General features: G+C 44.6%; 2 protein-coding genes across 3 annotated transcripts; both read right to left on the minus strand.

The window, feature by feature from the left end:
• Window positions 1–6876: 6876 nt before the first annotated feature.
• Window positions 6877–9442, minus strand: mid1ip1l (MID1 interacting protein 1, like). 2 transcript variants are annotated; one of them, XM_078100658.1, is made up of 3 exons: window positions 9247–9442; window positions 8566–8636; window positions 6877–8151 (listed from the first exon to the last, which is right to left on the minus strand). In XM_078100658.1, exon 3 carries the CDS (start codon window positions 8056–8058, stop codon window positions 7549–7551), a length of 510 nt encoding a protein of 169 aa, XP_077956784.1. In that variant the 5' UTR covers window positions 8059–8151; window positions 8566–8636; window positions 9247–9442; the 3' UTR covers window positions 6877–7548. The 2 variants fall into 2 exon arrangements, with proteins under 2 accessions (XP_077956784.1, XP_040030419.2); XM_040174485.2 differs by lacking the exon at window positions 9247–9442 and having other exon boundaries at window positions 8566–8768.
• A 688-nt stretch (window positions 9443–10130) lies between these two features.
• Window positions 10131–15211, minus strand: tspan6 (tetraspanin 6). Its single transcript, XM_078100657.1, has 7 exons — window positions 13940–15211; window positions 12430–12618; window positions 12253–12327; window positions 12061–12162; window positions 11767–11922; window positions 11585–11668; window positions 10131–11033 (listed from the first exon to the last, which is right to left on the minus strand). The coding sequence occupies exons 1-7, from the start codon at window positions 14024–14026 to the stop codon at window positions 10965–10967; spliced, it is 762 nt and encodes a 253-aa protein (XP_077956783.1). The 5' UTR covers window positions 14027–15211; the 3' UTR covers window positions 10131–10964.
• Between the last annotated feature and the right edge of the window lie 57 nt (window positions 15212–15268).

Here is a 15268-nt window from a genome sequence, read left to right on the forward strand (position 1 = left end):
GTGCGGGGTGACCACAGTTCAGTGGCTTCATATCAGCGCAGTGACTGCGTGTGGCTACGGCCAAATCCGAGGCTGCTTCAAGTACATTGTTCATGAAATAATCCCAATTGCATACGACGATTTACAAAAAAAGTTTGGCACTTCAAACTTTTCATTTTCAGTTTTTTTTTTCTTTTTCGAGGGGGATGTTTTCGTGCTAAACTTTATCCGGATTCCAGCTTCTCCCAGCGACGAGATCCCACGTTGGTGCAGTTTTAGGATTCTCCGGAAAATCTTGACTCTCCTGTAAGTGAATCGAGCCTCATTGCGTCACACGAGGGGGATCAGCTCCCTTCACCAAGCCCCCGCCATACCCCGCCGCTCATTGGCCACCTGTTGTGTGGCGAGAGCACCCAATTGGATGAAAAGGAGGGCAAGTCTGCACAAGACCTACTGACAGACTGACATGAAAAGAGGAAGGGCCCCCAGCCTTACATGGAGACAATGGGAGCATGTACAGCAGCCCATTATTCATATGCACTACATCAAGTGTGTGAGTGTGTGTCTGTGTGTGTAAGCGGGGGGGATGTGTGCTCGTTATCTATCCTGTGACTTAAACGCACCATATGTTATAATAAACTGTATTGGGGGTTTTTTAGTTCTTTTTTTTCTACCAAATCTTTCAATGAAATGATAACCTTTAAAATTCACCCGTCATCTGCTCGTCGGGCTGTCGGTGGCCGTTCTGCCCGTGTCTGTGTGTCAGTCGGGGGTCACCGAGTGCTCCGGCGTGGCGGTTACATAACAGGCCTCTGTGAACACAACACACAGAAAGGGGAAGTCCCGCTCACTTCATCCTCAGCCTCTGTGCATCCCCCTTTTCCTCTCGGTGCCCGTCGACAACTGGCTCATTAGAATCTTAAACTCACCAGAAAAAAAAAATAGGTGGTAATCTGTGTGATTTGTCCTTTGGTGGCTTTTAGTGCCTGAGAGCGATCACATTAGCTTTCATCCCGTGAGACTGCACAGGGCCCTTTTGTTAATATCAGCAGGGTTTAGATCAATGCGCTGTCTCTCTCTCTCGCTCTCTTCCCACAGCCAGTTACGTCTGCGCGAGTCTGTTGAATGTCGTCTACAACGCATTCCTAAATCATACAGGGCTGCAGCACTGCTTTGAAATAACCCTCTCATAGGATCTTAAACGTCCTTTGTTCGCGTTTGTTCCAAGAGATCTAATGGCGCTTAATCCGTTCTATCTCCGGCTGAATGGTTTCACCCCGTCGGCTCTAAATATATAACGCGGGCGGGAAGGAATGACACCGTCATGTTTGGGGCCCTCGCTGTGTGGTAAGAGGCTCGACCTCGGCAAGTTTTGGTACTAGTCCAAACAAACCCAGACACCCAGACAAAGTACCGAAATAATTTGCACTTTGCGTTGACAACCACACGAAGGTTGAACAAACCAGAAGAGGACGACATATTGTTTATTGTTTGAATGTGAAAGGAACCGGGGGTTGAAGCCCTGAAATGAGCCGAGGGGTCAGCTGAAATGTCAAGAGATGAAAGCGCGTGAAACCTCAGGCGAATGGAAGCAGTTGAGTCGTCGGTTGCATTAAAGTGATTGTGTGGCAGTTGCAGTTTAGGTTGAGGTTCTTACAGGAGTTGTTCTTCTGAAATCAGCGTCAGATGAGAAGAACGGAAGTCGCGAACCTGCGGGAGGCGTGGCCGCCTTTCGAAGAAAAATTGCATGGGCGAATAATATGTTAAAAAGCCCTGAACACCGTTGGCGTCAATGGAAATGTTAAAGTGACAGGAGTTGAAATCAGCGGCGCCATCGATGAAGCCATGTTTAATCCATGTTTCCATCCAAAGAGCCAGAGGAAGTAGATTCACCAGTTTGCATTCAAGCACTAAGAGACTTGTTGAAATGTAAAGCGTCTGGTCATGGCTGACAGCAGAAAGGACCTTTTATTTGACATTTAACACTGACGGCAGTCAAATCGCCCCTTGAAATGTAAAAGTAGGTGTTGCCTTTGTACGCCAACCAACATTTCCCACAGCCCGTGCATGCCTTTCAAACGCGTCCCGACATGAAATGTGGGTGAAATTGAGAAACTCTTCACTTTGCATTTCTGGCTAGGTGAGTAAATTAGTCAAATCAACAGGAGGCCACTTCTCAGCTCTTTGTCTCTCAGAACATGTGTCTCACAGACACATGTCACAGACAGAGTTTCAGCCGTAAAACAAACACTGATGTTGGAAATTTGATCACTGTCATTTCTGTGGATTCAAGCGATTTCCAATCGCTCTGCTTTGCAAAACAAACAGGGCTGCTTTGTTATCAAAGTCACTCACGGCCATTGTCTCGCCTCTGCTGTTGAAGGTTGGACTCACTGACCAGAGATGGACGCTGGCACTGACCTGCAGAGACCTGTGTGTCTTTGCCTGTTTGTGCTGCTGCACACGACCGCAAGACTTCATCTGCAAGGGAGGACCCCGATGCTTATCACCTACCGGATAATTAGACCAGAGGAACAGAATGACGTCGCTGTGTAGACAGAAGAGCGCCTGTGGTGGAAAGTGGTTTGAGATTCTGTTCTGCTTTACACTGCGTTGTGGTCATTTTAAAGAATAAAAAGCTCTCCTCTCACTCCTGCAAACGCCTGCACACAAAGAAATGCACATTCGCATGCAAAGCTCTGGCCGGACTCCCCATGCGTGCATGCGTTGTGTGCACAACAGGAGGTTGCATTGACCTACTATCTGCAGCACGAAGTGTGTGCGAGCAAGCAGACGAGGCGAGGGATTGTTTCGGAGACGCTCTGTGTCAGGCTGTAAGCTGCTCCAGCTGGACTCCACTCCCACTCGCCATTTAAATAACCTCACCCTGCGTGCTACACCAGCGCTGCGGCGGTGTTCCCCGGGAGACGGCAGAGTGTCCTGTTCTCCGAGGTTTGCAAGTGTGATGATGTGTGTGTGGATGGGTCTTCTCCCGGGAGAGAAACCAGGGTGCTTCAGGGGAATTCTGTATTTGACCAGGTTGCACCAGGGTGCAAGCCCTTTGCAACCCAAACAGCACGAGGAGTTTTTATTTATCCCAAACCAGAGGACAGAGAGCTATCAGTCGAGGCCAGGACTTGGTGTTGTTCAGAGAACGTGGTGTTCCTGGCTTCACCTCTTTGTCTCCGTGTTGACGATGGAGCAGAGGCTGATCTGAAGCTGAAAGACCAGAAAGACGCTCTGGACTCCATCTGCAATCTGTTGTTCCAGAATCAGTGTTTGATACAGGGTGCCGGGGTCCAGGGACAAAGTGTGAAAGTAGGAATAGTCACCAAAAACATTTTGCCTGTGTAGAACATGAGATGGTCTGCTGGACGTGTGGTGGAGGAAGTATTCAGAGCCTTTACTTAAGTAAAAGTACTAATACCAGAATGAAAGGCTCAAAAGAAAAGCGGGGCCTTAAAAATCCTACGTAAGTCACAGTATTAAGTGCTAAATGTACTGAAAGTGCCGATAGGCTTCTTCTTCAAAGGGACCATCGAGATAAAACTACCAAATCACAAAATGTTGTGTGTGTCTTTCACCAGCTGTTCACTGACAATGTTTTTTATTACTGTATATAAAGGAGAAGTAGAGGGGATTTCTTGGAACATAATATTTACAGCGACGTTGTCGGTGTCGGTGTGTATTCCCCTGAATCAGAGTTGTGTTTTTGTTAACTAACAAGGAGCCGCTTGTATTTACTCTTCCTGTTTCTATGGTAGCACATACAAAACACCGGCACGAGAGAGGTTTTCACTTCCTTGTATGCGGTCTACCCGTATGTAGCTATAAGCAACATACTTGCATCTGTATTCTTTTCACAATATTGCTCTCGTACTATATAACATCAGGCACAAGCCTGAGGAGAGACTCGCTTCTCTCAGCGCAGGATTTCTGCTGCTCTCAGTGAGACGTCGAACACACATAAACGTTAATGAAATGAGTGAGCGTGCTGGTTACCATTAGTTCTTCAGCACAACGAGGCAGCGTCTTGTAAATCATCTTTCACATGGGACAATTTTACGCCATGGCAACGGGGAATCCACTGAATGCAGGCAACACGCAGTTCTGACATTGCACAATAACAAACCGCTTTAAGGTAGCAGTTACCAAGTTGCAACACCTGCAGCAGCTGATTTACCCAGAGCTGAACTTGAGAACAATTTTGAGATACTAGTATTTCCGTGTGATGTCCGTTCTGCTTGTTCTATGCTGGGAAGTGCGGTGGTTTGGCGCTGAGCTGCACCACGGAGCTTTTTTTTTATCTATGTGTCTCGTGTACAATCAGCTGGTATAGATTAGCTCCACTGCAACCAGAATATGATCCAGTGTCACCTCAACTGAACGGAATCTCGCAGCTGATATGTTTGTGCTTGGGTGAAATGTTGAATACGGAATGTCAGGAATTAAGGGCACCTGATACCACTTCTGCCACCGGCAGTTAGCTAGTTATTAACCCTGCTGAATGCCTTATTTTGTTCAATGCGACTCTTCTCCCAGGTTCAGGCAAACAGCTGCAGGTTTGTCTCTTTTGTTAGATTTCACAGTTACTCAAAGGTTTGCTGAAACGTCACCGGGTATCAAGGCAAACAACACGGTGAATGCACCCGGGTGTTGACTCAGGGAGCAGGGCTGTTACCGCAGGAAAGTGCAGAATAAGGCCGACCTGTGCAAACAGGATTTAGGTGGGGCTGCCAGGTTTATACTGGTGCTGTAGAAGCAACGCTGGAAAGGCATAAACCCGAAGTTATGAACGCGTTATTGACCCTTAGACGGCCACCTGTAAGATGTGAATTTGACCTGGCTTACAGAGTAATGATCTCTGCTGTGTCTGGTTATCTGGATCTGTATCTCTTTCAGGTAGGAGCTTTACAGCGGTTGGGTAATAAACAGCGCTGCTGAAATGAAGAAGTAGACGCTGCGACTCGTCTGCCAGGTCTGTGATCACGCAGCCTCCTGCTGACGGGCAAGGTGGGCCAAGCACCCGAAGCCTACACAGGCATTTCGACACCAAAAGTCTCCAATTTCCCAAGATCAGTCGGTCACATTGAACTGAGCCTGAACCCCCCCTTGCGACACGCCAGCAGTGACGCTGAAAATATCAGACATCCACATTTATTGTAGTTGTTTAGGTTCTGATCAGTAAAGGGAAATGCTCCACTTTAGAATACGGACTTTGGAGCTGTATTTTAAAACAGCTGCTGTAAACATTGATGAAACAGCACAATTTACACTCAACTCTGGAGACATTTCAAATCTGCAATGTACCAAGTGGTTGCAACGATCTGCTCTCACGTTTCCCAAGACATTGACGTGACGTGAGAGACGTGCATGCGGGCAGTCGGGGGGCCTGTATTACAGAATATTAATGTCAAGGTTCAAGCTCTGTGCGATTTGTCTGGTTGGCGAGTGCAATGGGGAAAATACCATTTTAAAGCATGTCTTTGGAAAATCTCGCTAATTTTTCAACAAATAATTTGTCAAATGTCTTTTTATATTTAGAGTTGGTAGTCTGATATTAAAGTCATATAACAAAACAAAATGATTCTAATGTGTTTTTTAAAGAAAAGGTCACAGCTGGTTAGCTTAGCTTGGCATAAAAACTGGAAATGGGGGGGGGGGGGGTCATGCGTTTGTGCTGCTAAATAGTAAATAAAATAAACGACTGTACATCTGACTGCCGCGCTTTTAAATCCCTTTAAAAGGATGTCAACGGAAAACCCAGTTTCTATTCAAATTCACCGTCGGGCCAGCTGTCACATTGCTTGACCCCGTTTACCCAAGTAGGCTGAGGCCCACTCACCAGCACAGCCATTTTGATTTGCAGCCAAAGGGCTGCACACCCCCCTGCCCGGCAGCCCGTCCCGTGCACGCTCAAACCCCCGGCGTGATCGCTGCTGCTGGTCAGAGGTGCACCGGTTTGTTTGAGCATGTGAGCCACAGACTCTTTTCCCCTGGATTACCTTCATTGCGCCAAAATCTCTTCATCGCTGTGTCTTGGAAAAAAAAAAAAAAAAAACTGCAAAGCAAAGCATTGCGAGCGGATTGGCTGCTTGTGGTGGAGCTGTTGCTAAGGGGAGGGCTTCGCTCGGTGATGGATGGATGTGGCAGCTGGGGAGGTCCAGTTTGGAGAACATGCACACGCCACAGCGTCGTGGCCGCTGTGACAAAGCTGAAGAAATGTGATCGATATCGTCTAAATTTAATCCTGCAGAGGTTTTGAATATCACGTTCTCCGTGGAGTCTGTTTATGTTCCTGCCCGAATAAAGTCTTATCACGCCTGGTGGGGGTCAATGAACTTTAGCTTAAAACCTTTCCAGTTGGCACAATTTGACATTAGCGACGGTAAATGTCAAAGGATTAGATTAAGATAATAGTCCGGTTGCGTGCAGAGGGTGGCAACACATGTACGACTGCAAATTTCATGTAGTTTAATGTGGGAGGATCTGCAATGTGACCATTTAAAAAGGTCAATTTGTAGTCAGTTTCTGAACAAGATTAAAGTCAAGTTGCAACATCAATAGTTACGAGTATTTTAGTGCTAATTGCATGTACATTACAGGCCAAACCGCCCCATATTTCTCTTTACTGCATCCCGAAGGTCAAAAAAGCTGCAGGAGTCATTCAGTTCAGCATTAAACCCAAGTGGATCGCAAACACGTTCTGCTTTAAAGCCGCGACGTCTTTAAATAGTCTCCTTTAAGTACATCCTGCGTAAAGCACTTTAAATCCTGTAACATATAAGCTGCTGAAAGTGTCCCACATAGAGTAACGTCACTAGTTTGTGTCAAAATGAATCATTGCACATTTCTGGCTGCAACATCCTTCCTGTTCACAGGGACAAACAAAGAAAATGAGTTTCAAATATTTATTTCAGCTTTACCGTTTCAATTCAACATTTGAAAAATCGAAAGGACAAACAACTTAATATCATAAATCATTTAAGCAGTCATACAATGGTAAGTGAACGGGGCATGTGTGTATACAACAAAAAATATATATATAAGTCAAGGCACACCATGTTACAGTAATACCAAGTGGAAAGATTTAGCAACCTCAACAGGTTTAAGAGCCCTTCAGCTCAGCGTTAAATTATATGTTTTAAAAAAGGAGGGACAGAATAACCAGCATTCAATTTCTCCTACAGTCAGAAACTTTATTTTATTCACAAACTGGTGACCATTTCATGTTTAAACTTGAAATGAAAAAGACAAAAAAAAAGGGCCAGATTTCTCCATGAACAAGTGCTGCGCTTCATGTGGACTTGGGGAACAAATTCAATAAACCTCTGCCACAGAGTCCGTTCTGCAGAGACAGAGGGACGCGTGCAGGCGTCACTGGTTCCAGCTAAGTGTTGGCAAAGTAAGTTGGGAGTGAGACGTCTTCCCCCCCATGGTCGGTTCACAGACCATTAAGATCAGGAAGAGATGGAGACCTCTTCAGTACGTCCCATAGTGCAGGTCAAGCAGTCCATGGGGTGGGAGGAAGAAAAAAAAAAAAGAAAAAAAAATGAAATTTAGTGACTTCTATCTCATGAAGTTTCCACCGCCAATTTCCCTCTTGTACCGGTTGGTGAGGTGGTCGGCCTGCAACGTGAGCTTGGACAGAACTCCAAACAGTCCCCTGAGGTGATAGTGAAACTGGTTCTCCAGGTCCGTGTTCTCGACGGCGTGTTGCTGCTGCTGCTCCTCCTGCTGCTGCTTCACCGCCATCTCCAGGAAGCTGGCGCCGCTGCTCATCTCCCTCTTCAGCAGGCCCCACTCCATGTCGTTCTTTATGGACTTGAGGAGCAGGTAGTGCTCGTACATGTCCCTCTGCTTGTTGGTGCACGTCGGCTCGGGATTTTGGTCGTCGTTGTTGTTGTTGTTTACGTTGGGGTCCAACTCGCCGGCGGCCCGCTCCTCTAGCGGCACGTCCCGCAGCAGGCTCGGCACCATGATGGTCTCGTCCATGTTGTTGGCAGCCGCGATGAAGCGGTGCATGACGTTGATGAGGGAGTGCTTGTTGTTGGCGGGGTCCACGCTGATCTGCATCATCTTGAAGGCTTTTGGTTGGCTTGGTTACAGTGCGAGAGGTGGCAGGTGGCGGCGTTAAGGCAGCGCTGCGTGGTGCTTTGGGAGGTGGCTGATCTGCAGGAAAGAGGAAACATTAGGATGGAGGCACATTTTCTTTTCTTTTTTTGAAGCACAAATTATATTTTGCTGTAGAAGTTACATTTATATTTCTAGGCCTGAAATCTACGTTTTACACATTCAACATGGACGCAAAATACACACACACACAAACCGTGCAGCTAGACAGGAAACATGATGAAACAGTGGAAACTTGTTTCTCAACGCAGTGGCTCAAGCTAGTTACATCCGTATTCTCCTTCAAATGTGATGTATTGTAACACCCGACGGGAAGCATTACGACCCCGACTTCCTGATATTAAAGCGTATTCATACAGGAAACAGCTCGCGTCGGAGGCCTCGGATAATAAAAAATAAAAAGCCGTTAGTCGCGTCAGAGGCCTTTTGATATGAAACATGACGCAGACTGACCTGAACCACGAGGAGACCTGAGGAGAGATGTTCTTGGCGTGCTGGTTGAATAGACCAAGTCTTCTCAGGGTCTTCACACCACCCGCCGGGAAGGAAAATAAAAGAATTTCCTCAACAGACTGCCGGTTGAGAGCGAGACTTTATAGCAGACAAGCCGGGTTGGGAGGGGGCGGGGCGATAAACAACGCACTCCGCCCAGACTAGTTTACTGCGGAGCCCATTGGGCAGCAGGAACGAGGGGCGGAGTCATAATAGCATCTGATCCTAAACGGACCAATTAGACGTCGGACAGAGCTGCCAATCAATTACGTTTGTAACGGCAGCCTTAAGGCAATGCGGCCTCAAATTTACAAGGAGAGCCACGATAGCCGTCAGGTGGGCTTGTTTTTGTATTGTAAAACAGGTTTAATGCCAAGTACCCCGTTTAGTAGGTTTCACCTTTTCCTTACGTCACAACGGGCTCTACAGTTGCCTTTATTTAGATTGTGTTACACAGCACTTCCACCTGGCGGTTGGACTCCGTTAAGCCTTCCGACACTTACACTATTACCGTATTACCCTGCCCAGTTGCACACAGAACAGATACACTTGTAATGGGAAATTACTCATTTACATTTTTTTTTACCAATTTGTTGTGGGAAATTAGGGGAAAAGCATTCCATTGCAAGGTTTAGGTATTACCTGGTAGTTCAAGCTTAAAAATGTCCCAGGATGTCCCCCTCCAACATGTGATCGTGACTGTTCCTCCACACTGAGCTGTCAATCCGTCATGTTTATCTGCATGTGCATGCCAGCAGGGCACAGGTGCGTTTCATTAAGTTAATTGTGAGTGTCAGAGCATCGTTGAGGTTATTAATTACACCTGCCGTGTGACGAGTCTAAACTCTGGAACCTGCAAAAATATTCAGCTCAATAATATTCTCTCCGTTGGAATCACGTCTAGTCAGAAATCAATGTGTTCATTTATTTAGTGGATCCATGCAAGTCAATTTGTCTTCTAAGATTTATTTGGTCATATTACTGGAGTACTGAGATATATTTGGCGTTATTAAAGGGAAAGATAACAATGAGTACACAGATTCTATGTTTCTAATCAAATTACTGATTTGAAAGGATTCTTGAAATCAAAGGCTAATATTGTGACATAAATAACAAATGTAATTTGTCAAAAATGACTTTGGGCTTCTTGCTCATTTCAGTCCCGTTTCTCAAGCTATAGCATCTGGTGTATGTGTGATTATATATATAAAAAATATTTATATATATTAAAAAGAATAATACTCATGAGTATGTGAAATCTGCTTGACATCTCTGGATAATAATATATTTTAAAAGTCTGCATTATCAAAAATGACTTAGAATTGAGTGAATTAAACAGGGAATACATTTTCACATTTTCAGTATTAAAACAATTATAATGAAATAATACTAACATTGACAAACTGCACAGATGCATCACAACCAGCCATCAATGTCATACCCTTAAATGTTGAAGTCACGTTAAAAAAAGAACTTTAGTGGCAGACTTCCGTGGGACGCTTCCCGAGCACCGAGCACACACAACGTTAAAGATGCTAAATTTAATCTTTATTTGTTTTTTTCTAAAGTATTCCACATGCATCCACAAAAGAATAAACAATTTTAACACTGCAGAATGGGATATGAAGTCGGCTGGCAAACGTAGCCGACACACAGGACTGGGCTACGTAGGCAGCACGGCTCATTCACAGGTCGGGGACCTCTTTGTCCACCTCTCAGGCTTATTTTGGCTTCACACGTATACGCACAAGTTCACTTAGTGTTGCAGAGACGTTTAACATTATGGTCTACGGACTTTCCTTCTTTTAAAAGCAGAATTACAAAATAAGGCAGCTGCATGATACAAAGATACAACAAATGAAACAATGGACGATTAACGGAAATTAAGTAACTAATAGAAATCCATATTTAAATCTCAGGAGTAACAAATGATGACCAAAATGTCCAGGTCCCTTAATTTCAAACTACACTGCGGATAGCATGCCGTTGCGGGCTTCCTTTCAACCCCCCCCCCGTCTGCTCATTTGGCATTGGCGAATAAAAGAAAAAGCTGTGAGTGTTTTTCCCTTTCTAAAATAACACCAACTAACACACAGACACACAATAGTAAAATAACAGGAGATTCTTTCAACTCGATTTGCACGAGGAGCTGCCCATCGGAGACCTGCGAAGACAACGAAAACACGTCAGACGGGTTGTTGGACGCCGGTACGTCATTTGTATTTGAACATCGGGTCCTTCAATAAAAAGATTACAAATTGTGATTCGACGCGATTTAGCCTCCTGAATTGGAACCGTTCGCTCCCTCAATATTTAACAGCTTTGCCGATAACAAGTCTCACCTGTCTCACCTGTCCATGTTAGACCATCTCATACTGGTTGTTGGTTATGTATCGAGACAGACAGCAGGACAGGAATATCCCAATGAGCTGAGAGGAAACACATTACACAAAGTACACAAGAATCAAAACACCATTTCTGAGCACCACAAACTGATTTGAAGGGAGACTACAAACAAACAAACAAACAAACAAACAAAACGCACTGAACTGCAGCGTCCTGCGGACACAGCGGTGTATGTATGTATATATATATATATATATATATACACATACACACACACACATATATATAGCGCCACTGCATTAGTGCGTAGACAGGCTATGAATAAACGTACACAAGACTATGTCGCTTAAACCATTTCTCAAAAGCAAAGGTTGTAAACTTCCCCCTAAGACCAGAATTCATTAAAAAGTGTGTCTGATTTCCTGACTGCTTTGTTATTTTATTTACTTATTGGTTTATTTAACCGAGACGGTGCACGTGCATAAACATTACCGTCCCTGCATAATGTGGCAGCCAAAAGGTCAACAGACGTTGCAGAGTTATCCGCCCGGATGTTTTGCCCGACGAGACTCAGACTTTCTGACGGTGTCACAGTTATTTTGAGGCCGAGCATCTGCAAGAACGCGTGATGTACCTGGAAGAACGCAATGCCAAAAGAGATGCCCGCGATGATTCCCAGGTTGGACTCCATCACGCGTGTCACCCGAGCGAAGCAGCCCTACAGCAGGAATACACAATTATACAGCGTAAAAGCAACTAACACCATATCGGCAGATGTATTTGGTCGTTGCTGCGGGGTGAAGGCAGTGCACTCACCACTGTGTACACCTCCGTCGCAGCCTTTTCGACGTCTTTCAGGGTCTCCGGTGAGCAGTTGGAGCTGGATTTACAGCAGCTGACAGGGATGCCGTTGTCTATGAAGTATTTTGTGCCGCTCCAGTCAGTGTAATTGTTCACCCCGCAGCACAGCAACTACATGGAAATAAATACAACGATTAAAGTATTGCAAATAAATCTCTCTGAGCGGTACAGCAAAATGGGTCAAAAATGTTTTTGAATCACATTGGTTCTTATATAAACAGCACAGTCGGATAAGAGCAGCACGCTTACGGTTCTCTGGATGCTGTCCACTGCGGCGCTGCTGCCGCCGGCCTCGGTGCCGTTGTAGTTGGACACAGCGTTCTCGTAGGCGAAGCCTAACTTGGCCTTGATCTGGAAAAACAAAGATTATACGTTTTATAGAGCTGATGTCATCCTTGCAGAAAGGGATGATAATAAGTGTAAATAATACGGTTTATTGACCTCATGTCTGAAGATAAAACCTGAGACACCGGCCACGAGCTCCGCCAGGAACACCAGGGTCAGAAACATGGCATACTGGAGGAGCAACGCACACGGAAACAATCAGCCAAAAACAAGGTCACGTCTAAAAAAAGGGGAACATTTTTTTTGGGGGGGGCGGGCTGCAGCTCCGCTGACCAGTTTGAGCATCCAGGGGCTGCCGCGGCACGTGGCGAAGCACCCGAACAGTCCGAAGATAACGATGATGGCTCCGGTGCCGATGAGGACGTACGGCGCGTTGGTGCTCTCCTCGGAGGCCAGAGAGAAGTAGGCCTCCAGGCTCACCTTCCCCCACACGCCGACGGCCAGCAGGATCACTCCCGTGAACTGGAGGCGACAAGAGGGAGGGGGGGGGCAGGTGTTAAAAGATTAGGTCGTTGTGGCTCCTTTGTTGTATACGAGAATAAATCTTATATCTTTGGGTTTCGGTCAGGAAAAATAGTAATAAAAAAAAACACGTATTTGGGGGTTCTGGGAACTTCTAGTTGTCCTTCTCACAGTATTCAGACATTTTACACACAAAACAATCAGATAAAAAATAAATCCACAAACTATTTGTCAGATTGAAATTGAAACCTAATCCTCTCACTACCTTAAAAAGGTGTAGGGGGGGGGGGGGCAAATACAACCTCTGATATATTGGATAACCCAGCGTTGTATCTGGACTCCGATGAGGCAGATTATGCATTTACATAATTTGACCCGACCACACACACCCGGGTCACGCAACTGGCATCTGGGCTTTTATCTTTATCATCTCAGCGCCTCGGACTGCACACGCGGGTCATTAGCTAAAGGGGGAGGCATCAGCTCCACCAGCCAGGAGCAATAAAGTGCCAGATAAAAGCCCCGAGCTGAATATACATGTCAGCAGCAGCAGCCAGAGATTTGTCCTGAGCTGTTTACTCAGGACAAAGATGAAGGGAGGGAGGGAGGGAGAGGGGGGACGTGTCTGTTCTTTTTCCTTACGTGTAATTACATCATGAGAAATTATTCCGACGGTTATTGTCCAGCTCAATTATTTGGTTTATAAAGAATAACAAAATGATTCGATGAACTGAAGTGACAAAAACACCAAAACGTCTTCTTGTCTTCTCCAGTATGACGATGGACGCGTTTTCTTTGTTTTTTATGACAATGAGCCTGAACACATTTTGGATTTAGATTGTTGGTTGTCATTTGAAGTTAGTGCCCATTACTGCAGCTGGTATCAGTTGTGTATGAAAACTTCCAAAATAAACTCACATTGACCTACAGGCAGGAAACAGTTAACATCAACAATAAAAATAAAAAAGTTTTTCCTAGATGAACGCATACAATTAAACAGACGGAGAATAATTAAACGCATCAACGCCAATGATACAAACCCAAACCATCAGTAAATGAAGCTTTAAATTTAAACATTGGTTGCACATTTACACACACTGTTTATGGACTGAAACGATTAAATACCAGCGAATTGCGACAATACGTGTTTGTTTCCACCCGATCATTAACTCCTCACAGGAAGCGATTTAGCCGGAAAATAAAGTGCACGATCAGCCGCCCTCGTATTCCACGGCGATCGATTAATCGAGCCGTCGTTAGCTCATTGTTGCTGCTTTAGCTCGTTGTGCCCCCACGGAGGCTCCGCGACACGCAAGCTCACCCAGAAAATGAGGCTGTAGGAGATGAGGAAAGTCTTCAGGCAGGTGATCACCGGCTTCGTCTGAAGCCGTCGGGACGGCGGCGACATGTTTGGGTTTTTTTTTTTTTACTTTAAAGTCGAAAAAATAAAGAGAGAGAAAAGTTGAGTTTACGCCGCCCTGGAAGGAGGAGAGAAAAAAAAACTTCGGGATCAAATCCGGGAAGAGAGAGGGGGAAGTGTCGTCACCAACCCAGATTCACTTTCATCAAAAAAACAAAAAACAGCTTCTGACGATCCAGTCAAGTCAGCTGGGACATTTATGTTACCGGCCGGCATCAAGGGCAACTTTCAGAATAAAACGGCAACGTATCCCCTTAAAAAATAAATAAATAGATCAAAATGCTTCCATTATTGTAAACACACAATATGTTTAAGGATTCATATCTAGTGAGATTTTCTTTGTAAAACTGGCTTATTTAATGCTCATTTACAGCTTGACTGGACGTAAACATGCTGAATCAAAATGATGACAATGCTACATTGAAATTAGCATCTCATTCTTTTTTTTATTAAAAAGGGTGAAATATTCAGACTCACGATCTTGTCAATTCAGCTTAATACATCAATTATTTTGGTTTAAAATTATGATTTTATGAGATAAAGAACTTGCTCTATAGTACCACTTCTTAATTTTTCGATAATTTGATTTTCTCTCACAATTTTGACATCAAGCGCAAGTATTAGGCATTCTAGTGGTATTCATTTCACGGTTCACAATTTCTGGTAGATTAAAAGTATCGTACATTCTTTTTCGGAGTCACTGTTACTACCTAAGTTTTTCAAACTCAATTCTGCATAAATGGCTTTATTGTGAAGGGAGTCGCGTTACTTCCTGTCTGGCTTCATCACATAATTCCACATTATTCCTGTGGGACGTGACACGTCGAATCCGCTAAATTAAATCAACAAGTTAGGTAAATAACATTAACATAACACGGCCCTCATAACATTTCCTTGTATTTATATTTTGGCCAACAATTTTAGAACACATTAGACCTTGAAACTTCTATTTCAAATATTGTATACGGACATTATATCTATTACATATTACATCATATTTGCGAGATCTATTATGTAATTTGTCGGAATATTTGTATGTCTCTAAAGCCCTTTAAATATACTTTTTTTAAACTACTGCTAAAACGAAAAGTATTTTCGTGCAACGATTCTTCGGAATATCAACTTATATCTATATCCCCCCCCCGTTTCCTTGAACAAACCTTCACTTTCTGCGACGTGGGAGGGGCAAGGTTCAATGACGAGCCTCAAATATCGTATTTAACGCAACAT

This window comes from Gasterosteus aculeatus, chromosome 4 (assembly GCF_964276395.1).
Source record: "Gasterosteus aculeatus chromosome 4, fGasAcu3.hap1.1, whole genome shotgun sequence".
Classification (NCBI taxonomy): Eukaryota; Metazoa; Chordata; class Actinopteri; order Perciformes; family Gasterosteidae; genus Gasterosteus; species Gasterosteus aculeatus.

What these genes read in the sequence shown, in the direction of transcription:
- mid1ip1l (XM_078100658.1), bottom strand. Translation starts at nt 8,058, where the DNA reads ATGATGCAGATCAGCGTGGACCCCGCCAACAACAAGCACTCCCTCATC.
- tspan6 (XM_078100657.1), bottom strand. Translation starts at nt 14,026, where the DNA reads ATGTCGCCGCCGTCCCGACGGCTTCAGACGAAGCCGGTGATCACCTGC. An exon ending in GTTTTATCTTCAGACATGAG is followed by an intron (nt 12,163 to 12,252) that starts GTCAATAAACCG and finishes TTGTTTTTCCAG; the next exon opens with ATCAAGGCCAAGTTAGGCTT. An exon ending in TGGACAGCATCCAGAGAACC is followed by an intron (nt 11,923 to 12,060) that starts GTAAGCGTGCTG and finishes ATTTCCATGTAG; the next exon opens with TTGCTGTGCTGCGGGGTGAA.